General features: G+C 38.4%; 3 protein-coding genes across 3 annotated transcripts; all 3 read left to right on the top strand.

Moving 5' to 3' along the window:
• The first annotated feature begins 1,535 nt into the window (after nt 1-1,535).
• LOC117322638 (trans-L-3-hydroxyproline dehydratase-like) lies at nt 1,536-4,431 on the top strand. The gene is made up of 2 exons (XM_033877576.1): nt 1,536-1,917; nt 4,256-4,431. The coding sequence occupies exons 1-2, from the start codon at nt 1,536-1,538 to the stop codon at nt 4,429-4,431; spliced, it is 558 nt and encodes a 185-aa protein (XP_033733467.1).
• A 757-nt stretch (nt 4,432-5,188) lies between these two features.
• Nucleotides 5,189-7,274, top strand: LOC117323495 (trans-L-3-hydroxyproline dehydratase-like). Its single transcript, XM_033878751.1, has 2 exons — nt 5,189-5,985; nt 7,029-7,274. Exons 1-2 carry the CDS (start codon nt 5,517-5,519, stop codon nt 7,202-7,204), a joined length of 645 nt encoding a protein of 214 aa, XP_033734642.1. The 5' UTR covers nt 5,189-5,516; the 3' UTR covers nt 7,205-7,274.
• Nucleotides 7,275-8,003: 729 nt separating this feature from the next.
• LOC117323496 (trans-L-3-hydroxyproline dehydratase-like) lies at nt 8,004-14,845 on the top strand. The gene is given in 5 exon segments (XM_033878752.1): nt 8,004-8,687; nt 8,689-8,818; nt 9,841-9,993; nt 13,706-13,854; nt 14,246-14,845. Coding segments are annotated over 5 exon segments (1,050 nt in total). The 5' UTR covers nt 8,004-8,330; the 3' UTR covers nt 14,507-14,845.
• The last annotated feature ends 517 nt before the right edge of the window (nt 14,846-15,362 follow it).

Raw genomic sequence — 15,362 nt, forward strand, 5'->3', positions numbered from 1 at the left:
GCAGTAAACATTTAGCATAAAGTATTTCTCATTTAGCAGTGAACATTTAAATGTTAGCATGTCATACCGGCTTTCCATAATTAAAATACAATGAAATGCTTTTTGCTAAAAGTTTTATGCGAATTTTTTACTTTTGCTAAATGCTTATGCGAAATGCTTTAAGCATTTAGCATTCCTCATCAGGCATTTAGCATATCGTACCATATCGATTTCCATAGAAAATAATTCATTCACAAATTTCTGTTTTCAACTAGATGTTCGCAACAAAAAAGGCTTTAAAATAAATTCCTTGGTTTCAAATCTTAATGTCACTCTTATTTAGATATTGCTGGAAAAATTATATTTCTTTAATGGTTCGCTTTGATTGACAATTTTTGAACCTTAAAAACATGATCAAGAGTGGATGGGGATAAGTGTGTCAAAAGTTAGCTACGATGTGTGGAGATGGAGGAGTCAACCGGTACCGAAGATGGGTGGAGAGGGAGGTGTCAAAAGTTAGTCAGGGTGGTTAGAGATGGTTCAGTGTGGGTGGGGTGGCGATAGAGGTGTCAATAATTGGCTCGTGTAGGTTGAGATGGGGGTATCAAAAGTTAGTCAGGGTTGGTGGAGATGGAGATGTCAAGAATTGGCTTGGGTAGGTTGAGATGGAGGTGTCAAAAGTTAGTCGGGGTGGGTGGAAATGGAGATGTCAAGAATTGGCTTGAGTAGGTTGAGATGGAGGTGTCAAAAGTTAGTCGGGGTGGGTGGAAATGGAGATGTCAAGAATTGGCTTGAGTAGGTTGAGATGGAGGTGTCAAAAGTTAGTCAGGGTGGGTGGAGATGGAGATGTCAAACGTTAGCTAGTATGAGTGGATATAGAGATGTCAAAAAGTGTGTTATGGTGGATGGAGACAGAGCTTTAAAAAGTTAGCTAATAAAGATAGAGACTTCTTCCACAGTTTACAGATTTATCTCCAGTTTTAGACGTAAGAAATGTCTCTGTCAACCCCTAGGGTATGACAAACCGCACTGAACCGGAAGTACTTACGGAACTTCTTTTTGAGTGACGTCACTATTGTCCCCGCGTTGTTATTTAATGTTAAATATCCGTATGAGACACAAGTTTTATGAAATGACAAGATGTATTGTTATAAATATTAGAATAGTATCATCGATACCTTATTTTAGTGTCTATTTGAATGAATATTGTTGATTAATTTTAGACCTATGTTTTCTTGTGTAATGAAATTGGTATGCATTTTTGGGGTCGTGATGGTACTTCTTCAAATGAAGTTATTTGTGCGCCGACCATATGTATTTGTTTAATACAAACAAACCTTGATCACCGATGGGTGTGGAGGTGTCAGAATATACATTGTAGTAGGGATAGAAGTGCATAATGACGCTTTCATAAACTCATGTGAGACATAGCACTGATAGATAACACCAGGAAGTGTGTTCTTATATACCGCTTATCGGCCACCGTATTTTGTGACGTTACATTTGATTTGGGTGATCATCCATGACCGATTAACAGACTGTTAAGTTGTATAGACATGTCCGAAGTACCAGAAGATGTCGAAATTCGAACAAAGGAGATGCATACGGGCGGGGAACCATTGCGAGTGATAGAGTCTGGCTTCCCCTCCCTCGGGGGCGACACCATACTGGATAAAATTCGTTTCATCAGGGAAAATTTTGACGCATACCGAAAATTTCTGATGTATGAACCACGCGGTCACTATGACATGTACGGAGCATTGGTAGTACCAGCCGACAACAAGAAAGCTGACATAGCCACGATCTTCATGCACAATGAAGGGTACAGTACGATGTGTGGACACGCAGTTATCGCCCTTGGACGATACGCTGTAGATTCGGAATTAGTCCGGAACCCTTCCAGTCCGGAGACCCGTGTGGCCATCAGTGGCGTAGGAAGTCGTCAAAAAGTGGGGGGGGGGGGGGGGGGGGGGGGGGGGGCAAAATTTTTTTAACCTTAAATTTTACGCACTAAACAAATCGTATGCCATCTCCGCAAAATTAGCCAATAATTATCATTTCAACATCCCATGATAATTTTGATAATTTATGTAGTACAAAATAAGTTATTTACGCAAATCAGGATATATCATTTATGGCAAAACATGATTCACCAGGCCCGGCCAGGATTTTCGAAAGGGCGGGGGGTTCAGTAATTTAGTAATAATGTTAGCGCCGTAGGCGCGAGACGATTTTTTTTGCTTTTTTTTTTTTTTTTTTACGAGGGGTCTGAGGGGCCGCCCAGCGGGTCCAGGGTAGCGCCCTGATAGGGGGTTCAAGGGGGTCTAAGCCCTCCGCGGAAAATGAAATATAGCACATTTCCAATAATTCGGGATCAGGCGCGGATCCAGGAGTTTTCGAAAGGGGGGTCCAGTAATGAAGTGATCATGCGAGCGTCGTAGGCGCGAGCCGATTTTTTTCCCCTTTTTGTGAGAGGTTTGGGGGCCGCTAAGCGGGTACCAGGGTGGCGAAGCCCCCCTGTGGATCTGCAATCGAAAGGGGGGGGGGGGCAGTAATTTAGTGATAAAGCGAGCGCCGTAGGCGCGAGCCGATTTTTTTTGTATTTCCTCGTACCTGTTGGTAATTAGTATCACTCGATTCACGTTAAAACCGCGCATTCTTATTCATGTTGTGTTTCTGTCTTGTTCTCATTATGAACTCAATTAACTTCACAAATTATCATCAACTTATTGAATCTATGAGATGAAGTTAAGCAAAATTTTGTATTAAGATATAAATATTGACTTACCAGGCTAGTGCAGACGACCGACACACAGACCTGTCTGAGGATTGATATACTAGTATAAAAGTCGGAATGTTCCGGAATTACAAGATAAAGTTTTTATCGTTGCCTTCAAGAAAACATTATCGGTTCGAAAATATACAGATATTTATCGAAATGAATATATAAATTCGTGTTTTTCCCCTTTTTTAGATTTTGGATGGCAAAAAGTGGGGGGGCAAAAAGATATGTTTGCCCCCCCACTGAAAAAAGTGGGGGGGGGGGGGGCAATTGCCCCCCCCCCCCCCCCCCCCCCCCCCCCCCCCCCCCCCCCCCCCCCCCCCCCCCCCCCCCCCCGCTTCCTACGCCACTGCCATCCAGTGTCCGTGTGGACTGGTAGAAGCGTTTGTGGAGTATGAAAATGGAAAGACCGGAAACGTCCGGTTTAACAGTGTGCCGGCTTTTGTCTTCGCATCAGGTATGTTTGTCACACGTGTATATGTAACGGTTTGATTTATGCAATGAAGACGGGGTATGAAATACAAAACAGGATTTACTTAATTCAATGACAGCTAGTTCACAAAAATTACAACATAAATAGCACCACAGAACATACATATTAGACTCGTCTATCAATACACTCAATACCAGATATTGAGAGTCTCATACCTTTGCACAGAGTAAGACCAACTACATACACCAAAACTTGTACTATAACTAAACCATGTTTCAATAACGTGTAAGCCAATGGCTTCTTCACTGTCATTCAACTACATTTCCCCCACACACTTACTACACGTATGTACAATGTTGCACATAGATAAGCATACAACCACAACTGCAATAGACGATTGTAAAGTATTATCTCTCGAAACTCTCTCCCAAACTAGGTTAAGATTCTCATGTTACATAGTATTGTGTCCTACATTCTGGATAAAAAAAATATTATAATTTGATAAAACCACAGGGGTTAGGCGCGGACCCACGTCACAAAAACTAATTGTCAGACAATTATTATTATAGGATTTTACGTCCATGCTCGACGGACTTCATTAACATATCCTTATTTACAGGCGTCTGCATCTGGTTTGCAATTGCAGAAACAATCAGCACCCTTCTACTTTATGATACATATTACGTCAATGTCGAATAGCGAGATGATTCGTATCGCTTGAGATGCCTTGTTTCATTACGTAACAATATCATTACATTATACATGCATACAGATATATATTTTCCAAAAACACACGTCATAATTCTGAATTATATTCATTGACAGTTATTAATAAAAAAGGGAAATTAATTTTAAAAACACCACCAAAAACTTTTAAATGTGTATTTTTAAGGTTCTACTGATAATGTGTATTTATGGGTAAATAGATTCAGAAACCTAGCCCTAGTAATCTCGCGGATGCGGCAGCTGTGCATCGCTACGTTATCTATTTGGTATATACATGTTCATGAATATTCATTCATACCTATACTGGTACGTGTATAATATTTATATGTTTCAAGATGTTTCTGTGGATATCCCGGAATATGGAAACGTGACCGTAGACATAGTCTACGGAGGAGCATTCTACGCCTTCGTAGCCGACGCGCAGTACAACTTCCGGTTGGGAGAGGTTCCCATACAGGAAGTTAGGAACGCAGCCGGAGCTACTACAGGTGTTTTTATACATAACAAATAATACAAAATGACAAAAACATGACAAATCATGACAAAAATGACAAAATCTTGACAAATCATGACAAAAATGACAAAACATGACAAAATCATGACAAAAATGACAAAACATGACAAAAACGACAAATAATGACAAAATCATTACAAAATCATGACAAATAATGACAAAATCATTACAAAATCATGACAAAAATGACAAAATCAGGACAAAATCATGACAAAATCAGGACAAAATGAGGACAAAAATGACAAAATTAGGACAAAAATGACAAAATCAGGACAAAATTAGGACAAAAATGACAAAATCAAGACAAAAATGACAAAATCAGGACAAAATTAGGACAAAACATGACAAAATCAGGACAAAAATGACAAAATCAGGACAATATAAGGACAAAAATGACAAAATTAGGACAAAACATGACAAAATTAGGACAAAACATGACAAAATCAGGACAAAAATGACAAAATCAGGACAAAAATGACAAAATCAGGACAAAATTAGGACAAAAATGACAAAATCAGGACAAAATCAGGACAAAATTAGGACAAAAATGACAAAATCAGGACAAAAATGACAAAATCAGGACAAAATTAGGGCAAAAATGACAAAAATCAGGACAAAACATGACAAATAACGTCATGAAAACCAACACGGCTAGCCATTTACATACTATACTAGCATGCCGAAAGTCAATAACGTCGTGAAATCCAACCCGGCTAGCCATAAATCATCAACAACAGATATTGAAAGAAGATGTCCAAAACAACCTAAAAAGATAAAATCTCAAGAAAATACAACTAAAGAAAGGTATGTCACTTCTGTATTTGAAAACCAAGATACAGGGGAGAGAATTGAAGGCATCTATGGGGTTTTTTTCTCTCCCAGAATACCTCATTCAAGATGGCTACCAATATTGGCAGCCATCTTGAATGAGGCATTCTGGGAGAGAGAAAAAAAAAACACAGCGCCTTCATATCTCTCAGTGTGTTCTTATATACCGCTTATCGGCCACCGTATTTTGTGACGTTACATTTGATTTGGGTGATCATCCATGACCGATTAACAGACTGTTAAGTTGTATAGACATGTCCGAAGTACCAGAAGATGTCGAAATTCGAACAAAGGAGATGCATACGGGCGGGGAACCATTGCGAGTGATAGAGTCTGGCTTCCCCTCCCTCGGGGGCGACACCATACTGGATAAAATTCGTTTCATCAGGGAAAATTTTGACGCATACCGAAAATTTCTGATGTATGAACCACGCGGTCACTATGACATGTACGGAGCATTGGTAGTTCCAGCCGACAACAAGAAAGCTGACATAGCCACGATCTTCATGCACAATGAAGGGTACAGTACGATGTGTGGACATGCAGTTATCGCCCTTGGACGATACGCTGTAGATTCGGGATTAGTCCGGAACCCTTCCAGTCCGGAGACCCGTGTGGCCATCCAGTGTCCGTGTGGACTGGTAGAAGCGTTTGTGGAGTATGAAAATGGAAAGACCGGAAACGTCCGATTTAACAGTGTGCCGGCTTTTGTCTTCGCAACAGGTATGTTTGTCACACGTGTATATGTAACGGTTTGATTTATGCAATGAAGACGGGGTATGGAATACAAAACAGGATTTACTTAATTCAATGACAGCTAGTTCACAAAAATTACAACATAAATACATGTAGCACCACAGAACATACATATTAGACTCGTGTATCAATACACTCAATACCAGATATTGAGAGTCTCATACCTTTGCACAGAGTAAGACCAACTACATACACCAACACTTGTACTATAACTAAACCATGTTTCAATAACGTGTCAGCCAATGGCTTCTTCACTGTCATTCAACTACATTTCCCCCACACACTTACTACACGTATGTACAATGTTGCACATAGATAAGCATACAACCACAACTGCAATAGACGATTGTAAAGTATTATCTCTCGAAACTCTCTCCCAAACTAGGTTAAGATTCTCATGTTACATAGTATTGTGTCCTACATTCTGGATAAAAAAAATATTATAATTTGATAAAACCACAGGGGTTAGGCGCGGACCCACGTCACAAAAACTAATTGTCAGACAATTATTATTATAGGATTTTACGTCCATGCTCGACGGACTTCATTAACATATCCTTATTTACAGGCGTCTGCATCTGGTTTGCAATTGCAGAAACAATCAGCACCCTTCTACTTTATGATACATATTACGTCAATGTCGAATAGCGAGATGATTCGTATCGCTTGAGATGCCTTGTTTCATTACGTAACAATATCATTACATTATACATGCATACAGATATATATTTTCCAAAAACACACGTCATAATTCTGAATTATATTCATTGACAGTTATTAATAAAAAAGGGAAATTAATTTTAAAAACACCACCAAAAACTTTTAAATGTGTATTTTTAAGGTTCTACTGATAATGTGTATTTATGGGTAAATAGATTCAGAAACCTAGCCCTAGTAATCTCGCGGATGCGGCAGCTGTGCATCGCTACGTTATCTATTTGGTATATACATGTTCATGAATATTCATTCATACCTATACTGGTACGTGTATAATATTTATATGTTTCAAGATGTTTCTGTGGATATCCCGGAATATGGAAACGTGACCGTAGACATAGTCTACGGAGGAGCATTCTACGCCTTCGTAGCCGACGCGCAGTACAACTTCCGGTTGGGAGAGGTTCCCATACAGGAAGTTAGGAACGCAGCCGGAGCTACTACAGGTGTTTTTATACATAACAAATAATACAAAATGACAAAAACATGACAAATCATGACAAAAATGACAAAATCATGACAAATCATGACAAAAATGACAAAATCATGACAAAAATGACAAAATCTTGACAAAAATGACAAAACATGACAAAATCATGACAAAAATGACAAAACATGACAAAAACGACAAATAATGACAAAATCATTACAAAATCATGACAAATAATGACAAAATCATTACAAAATCATGACAAAATCAGGACAAAATCATGACAAAATCAGGACAAAATGAGGACAAAATGAGGACAAAAATGACAAAATTAGGACAAAAATGACAAAATCAGGACAAAATTAGGACAAAAATGACAAAATCAAGACAAAAATGACAAAATCAGGACAAAATTAGGACAAAACATGACAAAATCAGGACAAAAATGACAAAATCAGGACAATATAAGGACAAAAATGACAAAATTAGGACAAAACATGACAAAATTAGGACAAAACATGACAAAATCAGGACAAAAATGACAAAATCAGGACAAAAATGACAAAATCAGGACAAAATTAGGACAAAAATGACAAAATCAGGACAAAATCAGGACAAAATTAGGACAAAAATGACAAAATCAGGACAAAAATGACAAAATCAGGACAAAATTAGGGCAAAAATGACAAAAATCAGGACAAAACATGACAAATAACGTCATGAAAACCAACACGGCTAGCCATTTACATACTATACTAGCATGCCGAAAGTCAATAACGTCGTGAAATCCAACCCGGCTAGCCATAAATCATCAACAACAGATATTGAAAGAAGATGTCCAAAACAACCTAAAAAGATAAAATCTCAAGAAAATACAACTAAAGAAAGGTATGTCACTTCTGTATTTGAAAACCAAGATACAGGGGAGAGAATTGAAGGCATCTATGGGGTTTTTTTCTCTCCCAGAATACCTCATTCAAGATGGCTACCAATATTGGCAGCCATCTTGAATGAGGCATTCTGGGAGAGAGAAAAAAAAACACAGCGCCTTCATATCTCTCAGTGTGTTCTTATATACCGCTTATCGGCCACCGTATTTTGTGACGTTACATTTGATTTGGGTGATCATCCATGACCGATTAACAGACTGTTAAGTTGTATAGACATGTCCGAAGTACCAGAAGATGTCGAAATTCGAACAAAGGAGATGCATACGGGCGGGGAACCATTGCGAGTGATAGAGTCTGGCTTCCCCTCCCTCGGGGGCGACACCATACTGGATAAAATTCGTTTCATCAGGGAAAATTTTGACGCATACCGAAAATTTCTGATGTATGAACCACGCGGTCACTATGACATGTACGGAGCATTGGTAGTACCAGCCGACAACAAGAAAGCTGACATAGCCACGATCTTCATGCACAATGAAGGGTACAGTACGATGTGTGGACACGCAGTTATCGCCCTTGGACGATACGCTGTAGATTCGGGATTAGTCCGGAACCCTTCCAGTCCGGAGACCCGTGTGGCCATCCAGTGTCCGTGTGGCCATCCAGTGTCCGTGTGGACTGGTAGAAGCGTTTGTGGAGTATGAGAATGGAAAGACCGGAAACGTCCGGTTTAACAGTGTGCCGGCTTTTGTCTTCGCAACAGGTATGTTTGTCACACGTGTATATGTAACGGTTTGATTTATGCAATGAAGACGGGGTATGAAATACAAAACAGGATTTACTTAATTCAATGACAGCTAGTTCACAAAAATTACAACATAAATAGCACCACAGAACATACATATTAGACTCGTGTATCAATACACTCAATACCAGATATTGAGAGTCTCATACCTTTGCACAGAGTAAGACCAACTACATACACCAAAACTTGTACTATAACTAAACCATGTTTCAATAACGTGTAAGCCAATGGCTTCTTCACTGTCATTCAACTACATTTCCCTCACATTTCCCCCACACACTTACTACACGTATGTACAATGTTGCACATAGATAAGCATACAACCACAACTGCAATAGACGATTGTAAAGTATTATCTCTCGAAACTCTCTCCCAAACTAGGTTAAGATTCTCATGTTACATAGTATTGTGTCCTACATTCTGTATAAAAAAAAATTATAATTTGATAAAACCACAGGGGTTAGGCGCGGACCCACGTCACAAAAACTAATTGTCAGACAATTATTATTATAGGATTTTACGTCCATGCTCGACGGACTTCTTTAACATATCCTTATTTACAGGCGTCTGCATCTGGTTTGCAATTGCAGAAACAATCAGCACCCTTCTACTTTATGATACATATTACGTCAATGTCGAATAGCGAGATGATTCGTATCGCTTGAGATGCCTTGTTTCATTACGTAACAATATCATTACATTATACATGCATACAGATATATATTTTCCAAAAAACACCGTCATAATTCTGAATTATATTCATTGACAGTTATTAATAAAAAAGGGAAATTAATTTTAAAAACACCACCAAAAACTTTTAAATGTGTATATTTATGGGTAAATAGATTCAGAAACCTAGCCCTAGTAATCTCGCGGATGCGGCAGCTGTGCATCGCTACGTTATCTATTTGGTATATACATGTTCATGAATATTCATTCATACCTATACTGGTACGTGTATAATATTTATATGTTTCAAGATGTTTCTGTGGATATCCCGGAATATGGAAACGTGACCGTAGACATAGTCTACGGAGGAGCATTCTACGCCTTCGTAGCCGACGCGCAGTACAACTTCCGGTTGGGAGAGGTTCCCATACAGGAAGTTAGGAACGCAGCCGGAGCTACTACAGGTGTTTTTATACATAACAAATAATACAAAATGACAAAAACATGAAAAATCATGACAAAAATGACAAAATCATGACAAATCATGACAAAAATGACAAAATCATGACAAAAATGACAAAATCATGACAAAAATGACAAAATCATGACAAAACATGACAAAATCATGACAAAAATGACAAAACATGACAAAAATGACAAATAATGACAAAATCATTACAAAATCATGACAAATAATGACAAAATCATTACAAAATCATGACAAAAATGACAAAATCAGGACAAAATCATGACAAAAATGACAAAATCATGACATAACATGACATATCATGACAAAACACGACAAATCAGGACAAAATGAGGACAAAAATGACAAAATTAGGACAAAAATGACTAAATCAGGACAAAATTAGGACAAAAATGACAAAATCAAGACAAAATTAGGACAAAAATGACAAAATCAGGACAAAATTAGGACAAAACATGACAAAATCAGGACAAAAATGACAAAATCAGGACAATATTAGGACAAAAATGACAAAATTAAGACAAAACATGACAAAATCAGGACAAAACATGACAAAATTAGGACAAAAATGACAAAATCAGGACAAAAATGACGAAATCAGGACAAAATTAGGACAAAAATGACAAAATCAAGTCAAAATCAGGACAAAATCAGGACAAAATTAGGACAAAAATGACAAAATCAGGACAAAAATGACAAAATCAGGACAAAATTAGGGCAAAAATGACAAAATCAGGACAAAACATGACAAATAACGTCATGAAAACCAACACGGCTAGCCATTTACATACTATACTAGCATGCCGAAAGTCAATAACGTCGTGAAATCCAACCCGGCTAGCCATAAATCATCAACAACAGATATTGAAAGAAGAAGATGTCCAAAACAACCTAAAAAGATAAAATCTCAAGAAAATACAACTAAAGAAAGGTATGTCACTTCTGTATTTGAAAACCAAGATACAGGGGAGAGAATTGAAGGCATCTATGGGGTTTTTTTCTCTCCCAGAATACCTCATTCAAGATGGCTACCAATATTAGCAGCCATCTTGAATGAGGCATTCTGGGAGAGAGAAAAAAAAACCACAGCGCCTTCATATCTCTCAGTGTGTTCTTATATACCGCTTATCGGCCACCGTATTTTGTGACGTTACATTTGATTTGGGTGATCATCCATGACCGATTAACAGACTGTTAAGTTGTATAGACATGTCCGAAGTACCAGAAGATGTCGAAATTCGAACAAAGGAGATGCATACGGGCGGGGAACCATTGCGAGTGATAGAGTCTGGCTTCCCCTCCCTCGGGGGCGACACCATACTGGATAAAATTCGTTTCATCAGGGAAAATTTTGACGCATACCGAAAATTTCTGATGTATGAACCACGCGGTCACTATGACATGTACGGAGCATTGGTAGTTCCAGCCGACAACAAGAAAGCTGACATAGCCACGATCTTCATGCACAATGAAGGGTACAGTACGATGTGTGGACACGCAGTTATCGCCCTTGGACGATACGCTGTAGATTCGGGATTAGCCCGGAACCCTTCCAGTCCGGAGACCCGTGTGGCCATCCAGTGTCCGTGTGGACTGGTAGAAGCGTTTGTGGAGTATGAAAATGGAAAGACCGGAAACGTCCGATTTAACAGTGTGCCGGCTTTTGTCTTCGCAACAGGTATGTTTGTCACACGTGTATATGTAACGGTTTGATTTATGCAATGAAGACGGGGTATGGAATACAAAACAGGATTTACTTAATTCAATGACAGCTAGTTCACAAAAATTACAACATAAATACATGTAGCACCACAGAACATACATATTAGACTCGTCTATCAATACACCCAATACCAGATATTGAGAGTCTCATACCTTTGCACAGAGTAAGACCAACTACATACACCAACACTTGTACTATAACTAAACCATGTTTCAATAACGTGTCAGCCAATGGCTTCTTCACTGTCATTCAACTACATTTCCCCCACACACTTACTACACGTATGTACAATGTTGCACATAGATAAGCATACAACTACAACTGCAATAGACGATTGTAAAGTATTATCTCTCGAAACTCTCTCCCAAACTAGGTTAAGATTCTCATGTTACATAGTATTGTGTCCTACATTCTGGATAAAAAAATATATTATAATTTGATAAAACCACAGGGGTTAGGCGCGGACCCACGTCACAAAAAATAATTGTCAGACAATTATTATTATAGGATTTTACGTCCATGCTCAACGGACTTCATTAACATATCCTTATTTACATGCGTCTGCATCTGGTTTGCAATTGCAGAAACAATCAGCACCCTTCTACTTCATGATACATATTACGTCAATGTCGAATAGCGAGATGATTCGTATCGCTTGAGATGCCTTGTTTCATTACGTAACAATATCATTACATTATACATGCATACAGATATATATTTTCCAAAAACACACGTCATAATTCTGAATGATATTCATTGACAGTTATTAATAAAAAAGGGAAATTAATTTTAAAAACACCACCAAAAACTTTTAAATATGTATTTTGAAGGTTCTACTGATAATGTGTATTTATGGGTAAAGAGATTCAGAAACCTAGCCCTAGTAATCTCGCGGATGCGGCAGCTGTGCATCGCTACGTTATCTATTTGGTATATACATGTTCATGAATATTCATTCATACCTATACTGGTACGTGTATAATATTTATATGTTTCAAGATGTTTCTGTGGATGTCCCAGAATATGGAAACGTGACCGTAGACATAGTCTACGGAGGAGCATTCTACGCCTTCGTAGCCGACGCGCAGTACAACTTCCGGTTGGGAGAGGTTCCCTTACAGGAAGTTAGGAACGCAGCCGGAGCTACTACAGGTGTTGTTATACATAACAAATAATACAAAATAACAAAACTACGGTAAATTTTACTATTGGCGTTACATTACATACAGACATAGTAGCACGCCTTGATCCGTATTTCTCGGGAAGCTGAGACTACGGACTATCTTGTGCTGTCATATGTTGTGTTCTTGGGGAAGATACTAAAATACACTATACCACTGTGGGAAGTATTCGCCTGCATTGTGTTTGTGAGGTAGCCACCAGCTACTACAAGGATAGACCGTCTCACAATTAAATGAATTGTGAGACGATGATGTCGATTTACCGACACATTTTCACGTTTCTACAACTGCTCGACTTACATTAATGACATCATTAGATGTCAAATTGTGAATTATCATTAATGTTTGGTGACTTATTTTGATAAATGCGATGTTGGTAATATATGTACATGAATCATTCAATCGTTTGAAGAGCACCAAAAAGGAAGATGGAGCCCGCGAGAAACTTTTCTTCAGTCATCTTCCTGTCTGTGTCTACAAAGACATAAGTTTATTTTATCAAGTGTACATCCCATTGTTCTGCATTGTCTCCGCTAAGATGTAAATGGTTAATGGGCACCGCAACACAATGTCTGTGTCTTCTGCTGTTGGCGTGGATTTTTGTCTCTGCAAGTGTCTTGAACCACCATAAAACATCAATGTGTAATGCTGTCGTTGTAGTTCTGGTCGAGTTTTATTGTTACTATCTAAATGTTGATTATCCTTAATTTAAGCTGATGTGTTTTGTTGATGTTCTTTACAACCAATGTATTTATCTGTGTTACTCTTTTTTGCTTTTAAATAAGACGCCCTTAAGAAGCAGTTAAAGCTAAGTCATCCGGACAGTGATGACCTCGCCTTTCTGTATGGGACCATCGTAACGGACGGACAAGACGGACAGGACGGATCCAGCGATAAACTTTCGTCTAATGTCTGTGTTTTCGCGGAAAGACAGGTATGAACTCCATGTAATTCAAGGCAAAGTACATACACAGAGTAGTCTATTGGTTATTGTATTATTATCATTATTATTTGTATATAATCATTTATACATGTCGGCACATCTCGGCCGATTCTCTACGATCATTACCGGGATCGGCCGAGGTTAGCCGAATGATACTGTAGTTACAGTAATAGCACAATGGTATCTTCCTTAATTAAATTTCAACGAGTTGCATGAGCCCCTAGCTGTCATTGTTTGCCGATAATGAGATGTTTATAGTGAACCAATATATGAAAAAGAGCAAGCAAACCCATTCCCATTTATACATTTTTGATTGTTTGAATTTCTGTTTAATGCCCTCTCCACTGTGACCATCTTCATATTCCCCCTTTCTTCTACACAGATTGATAGGTCACCCTGCGGTTCTGGAGTAACGGCCAGAATCGCCAGACAGTACCATAAAGGTTATGTCGGACTAGGACAAGCCAAGGAATTTCTGGGACCATCTGGAGCCAAATTCACAGCCAAGGCCGTAACGGAAGTGACGTATGGCGGATTCAAGGCAGTAGTGGTCGAGGTTTCCGGTAAAGGACACTACTGTGGCTCATCAACATTTTCTTTGGAGAAGGATGACGTCATAGGTCGTGGCTTTCTCCTTAAGTAATTTCTGGCCAACATGGCCATGATGGGAGCTGCTTTACTTGAGAATTTATTTGCAAATGGATTGTTAATACAAAAGGTATCCTATAACTTCTTGCGATTAATAGGCCTAACCATAGTTTTGAAAACACTTAATTTGGAAATCAATCAAGGAAAGTTGAAAGTGTAAAGTGGTTTTGTCCAAAATTGACTAACGAAAAACAAAAATCTAGCTTTTATGTCTTTTTTCTGCATGTGCGCCAGGCTTTCTTTTCACCCTTTAGTAATGTATGCAGACGAAAACCCCAATGCGCTTACATCTTTGCATTCAATTCTTATACAACTTGCCAATTAAAACATACTTATATATGTAGTTTACATTGTGTTTGTATTATTGCTGGTTTACATTGTGTTTGTATTATTGCTGGTTTACATTGTGTTTGTATTATTGCTTTAACATTTTCTAAAACCATATTCCAAATAGATACGGCTGACGCTTGTTATTCTTAGACATCGTACAAGAAATTCGCAGTCCGGTTTGCGTACAAATTAGAATTGTATTCAGTAAGGACGAATTAAGATTATGACGAGGTAATCAATTATTCTTGCCCTTTCCTTAGTTCAGCCATGTCTGTTTGTCAGTTAGCAGTTATTTGCCGACGGGGTACCAGCTGTGTATACATGTATGAATGTTTATAAGTCGGTATCTTGTGTTGGTGTCGCCCCGATCACGCAGTGCCTTTAGCTTAACAACATTCGAGCTTATTTCTGATTCTGAATATAGAAAAAAAACTGGCTGCTTTGTCGTTGATTTGCTAATTATTAATTAACCGTCAAAAGCGTGCAGCTCCGTTAGATCTTCTGTTAATAGATTACATGTG

Source organism: Pecten maximus, chromosome 3 (assembly GCF_902652985.1).
Source record: "Pecten maximus chromosome 3, xPecMax1.1, whole genome shotgun sequence".
NCBI classification, from domain to species: domain Eukaryota; kingdom Metazoa; phylum Mollusca; class Bivalvia; order Pectinida; family Pectinidae; genus Pecten; species Pecten maximus.

Coding starts and splice junctions, on each gene's coding strand:
- LOC117323495 (XM_033878751.1), top strand. CDS start 5,517: ATGTCCGAAGTACCAGAAGATGTCGAAATTCGAACAAAGGAGATGCAT. Junction 5,986..7,028: donor GGCTTTTGTCTTCGCAACAG/GTATGTTTGTCA, acceptor ATATGTTTCAAG/ATGTTTCTGTGGATATCCCG.
- LOC117322638 (XM_033877576.1), top strand. CDS start 1,536: ATGTCCGAAGTACCAGAAGATGTCGAAATTCGAACAAAGGAGATGCAT. Junction 1,918..4,255: donor GGCCATCAGTGGCGTAGGAA/GTCGTCAAAAAG, acceptor ATATGTTTCAAG/ATGTTTCTGTGGATATCCCG.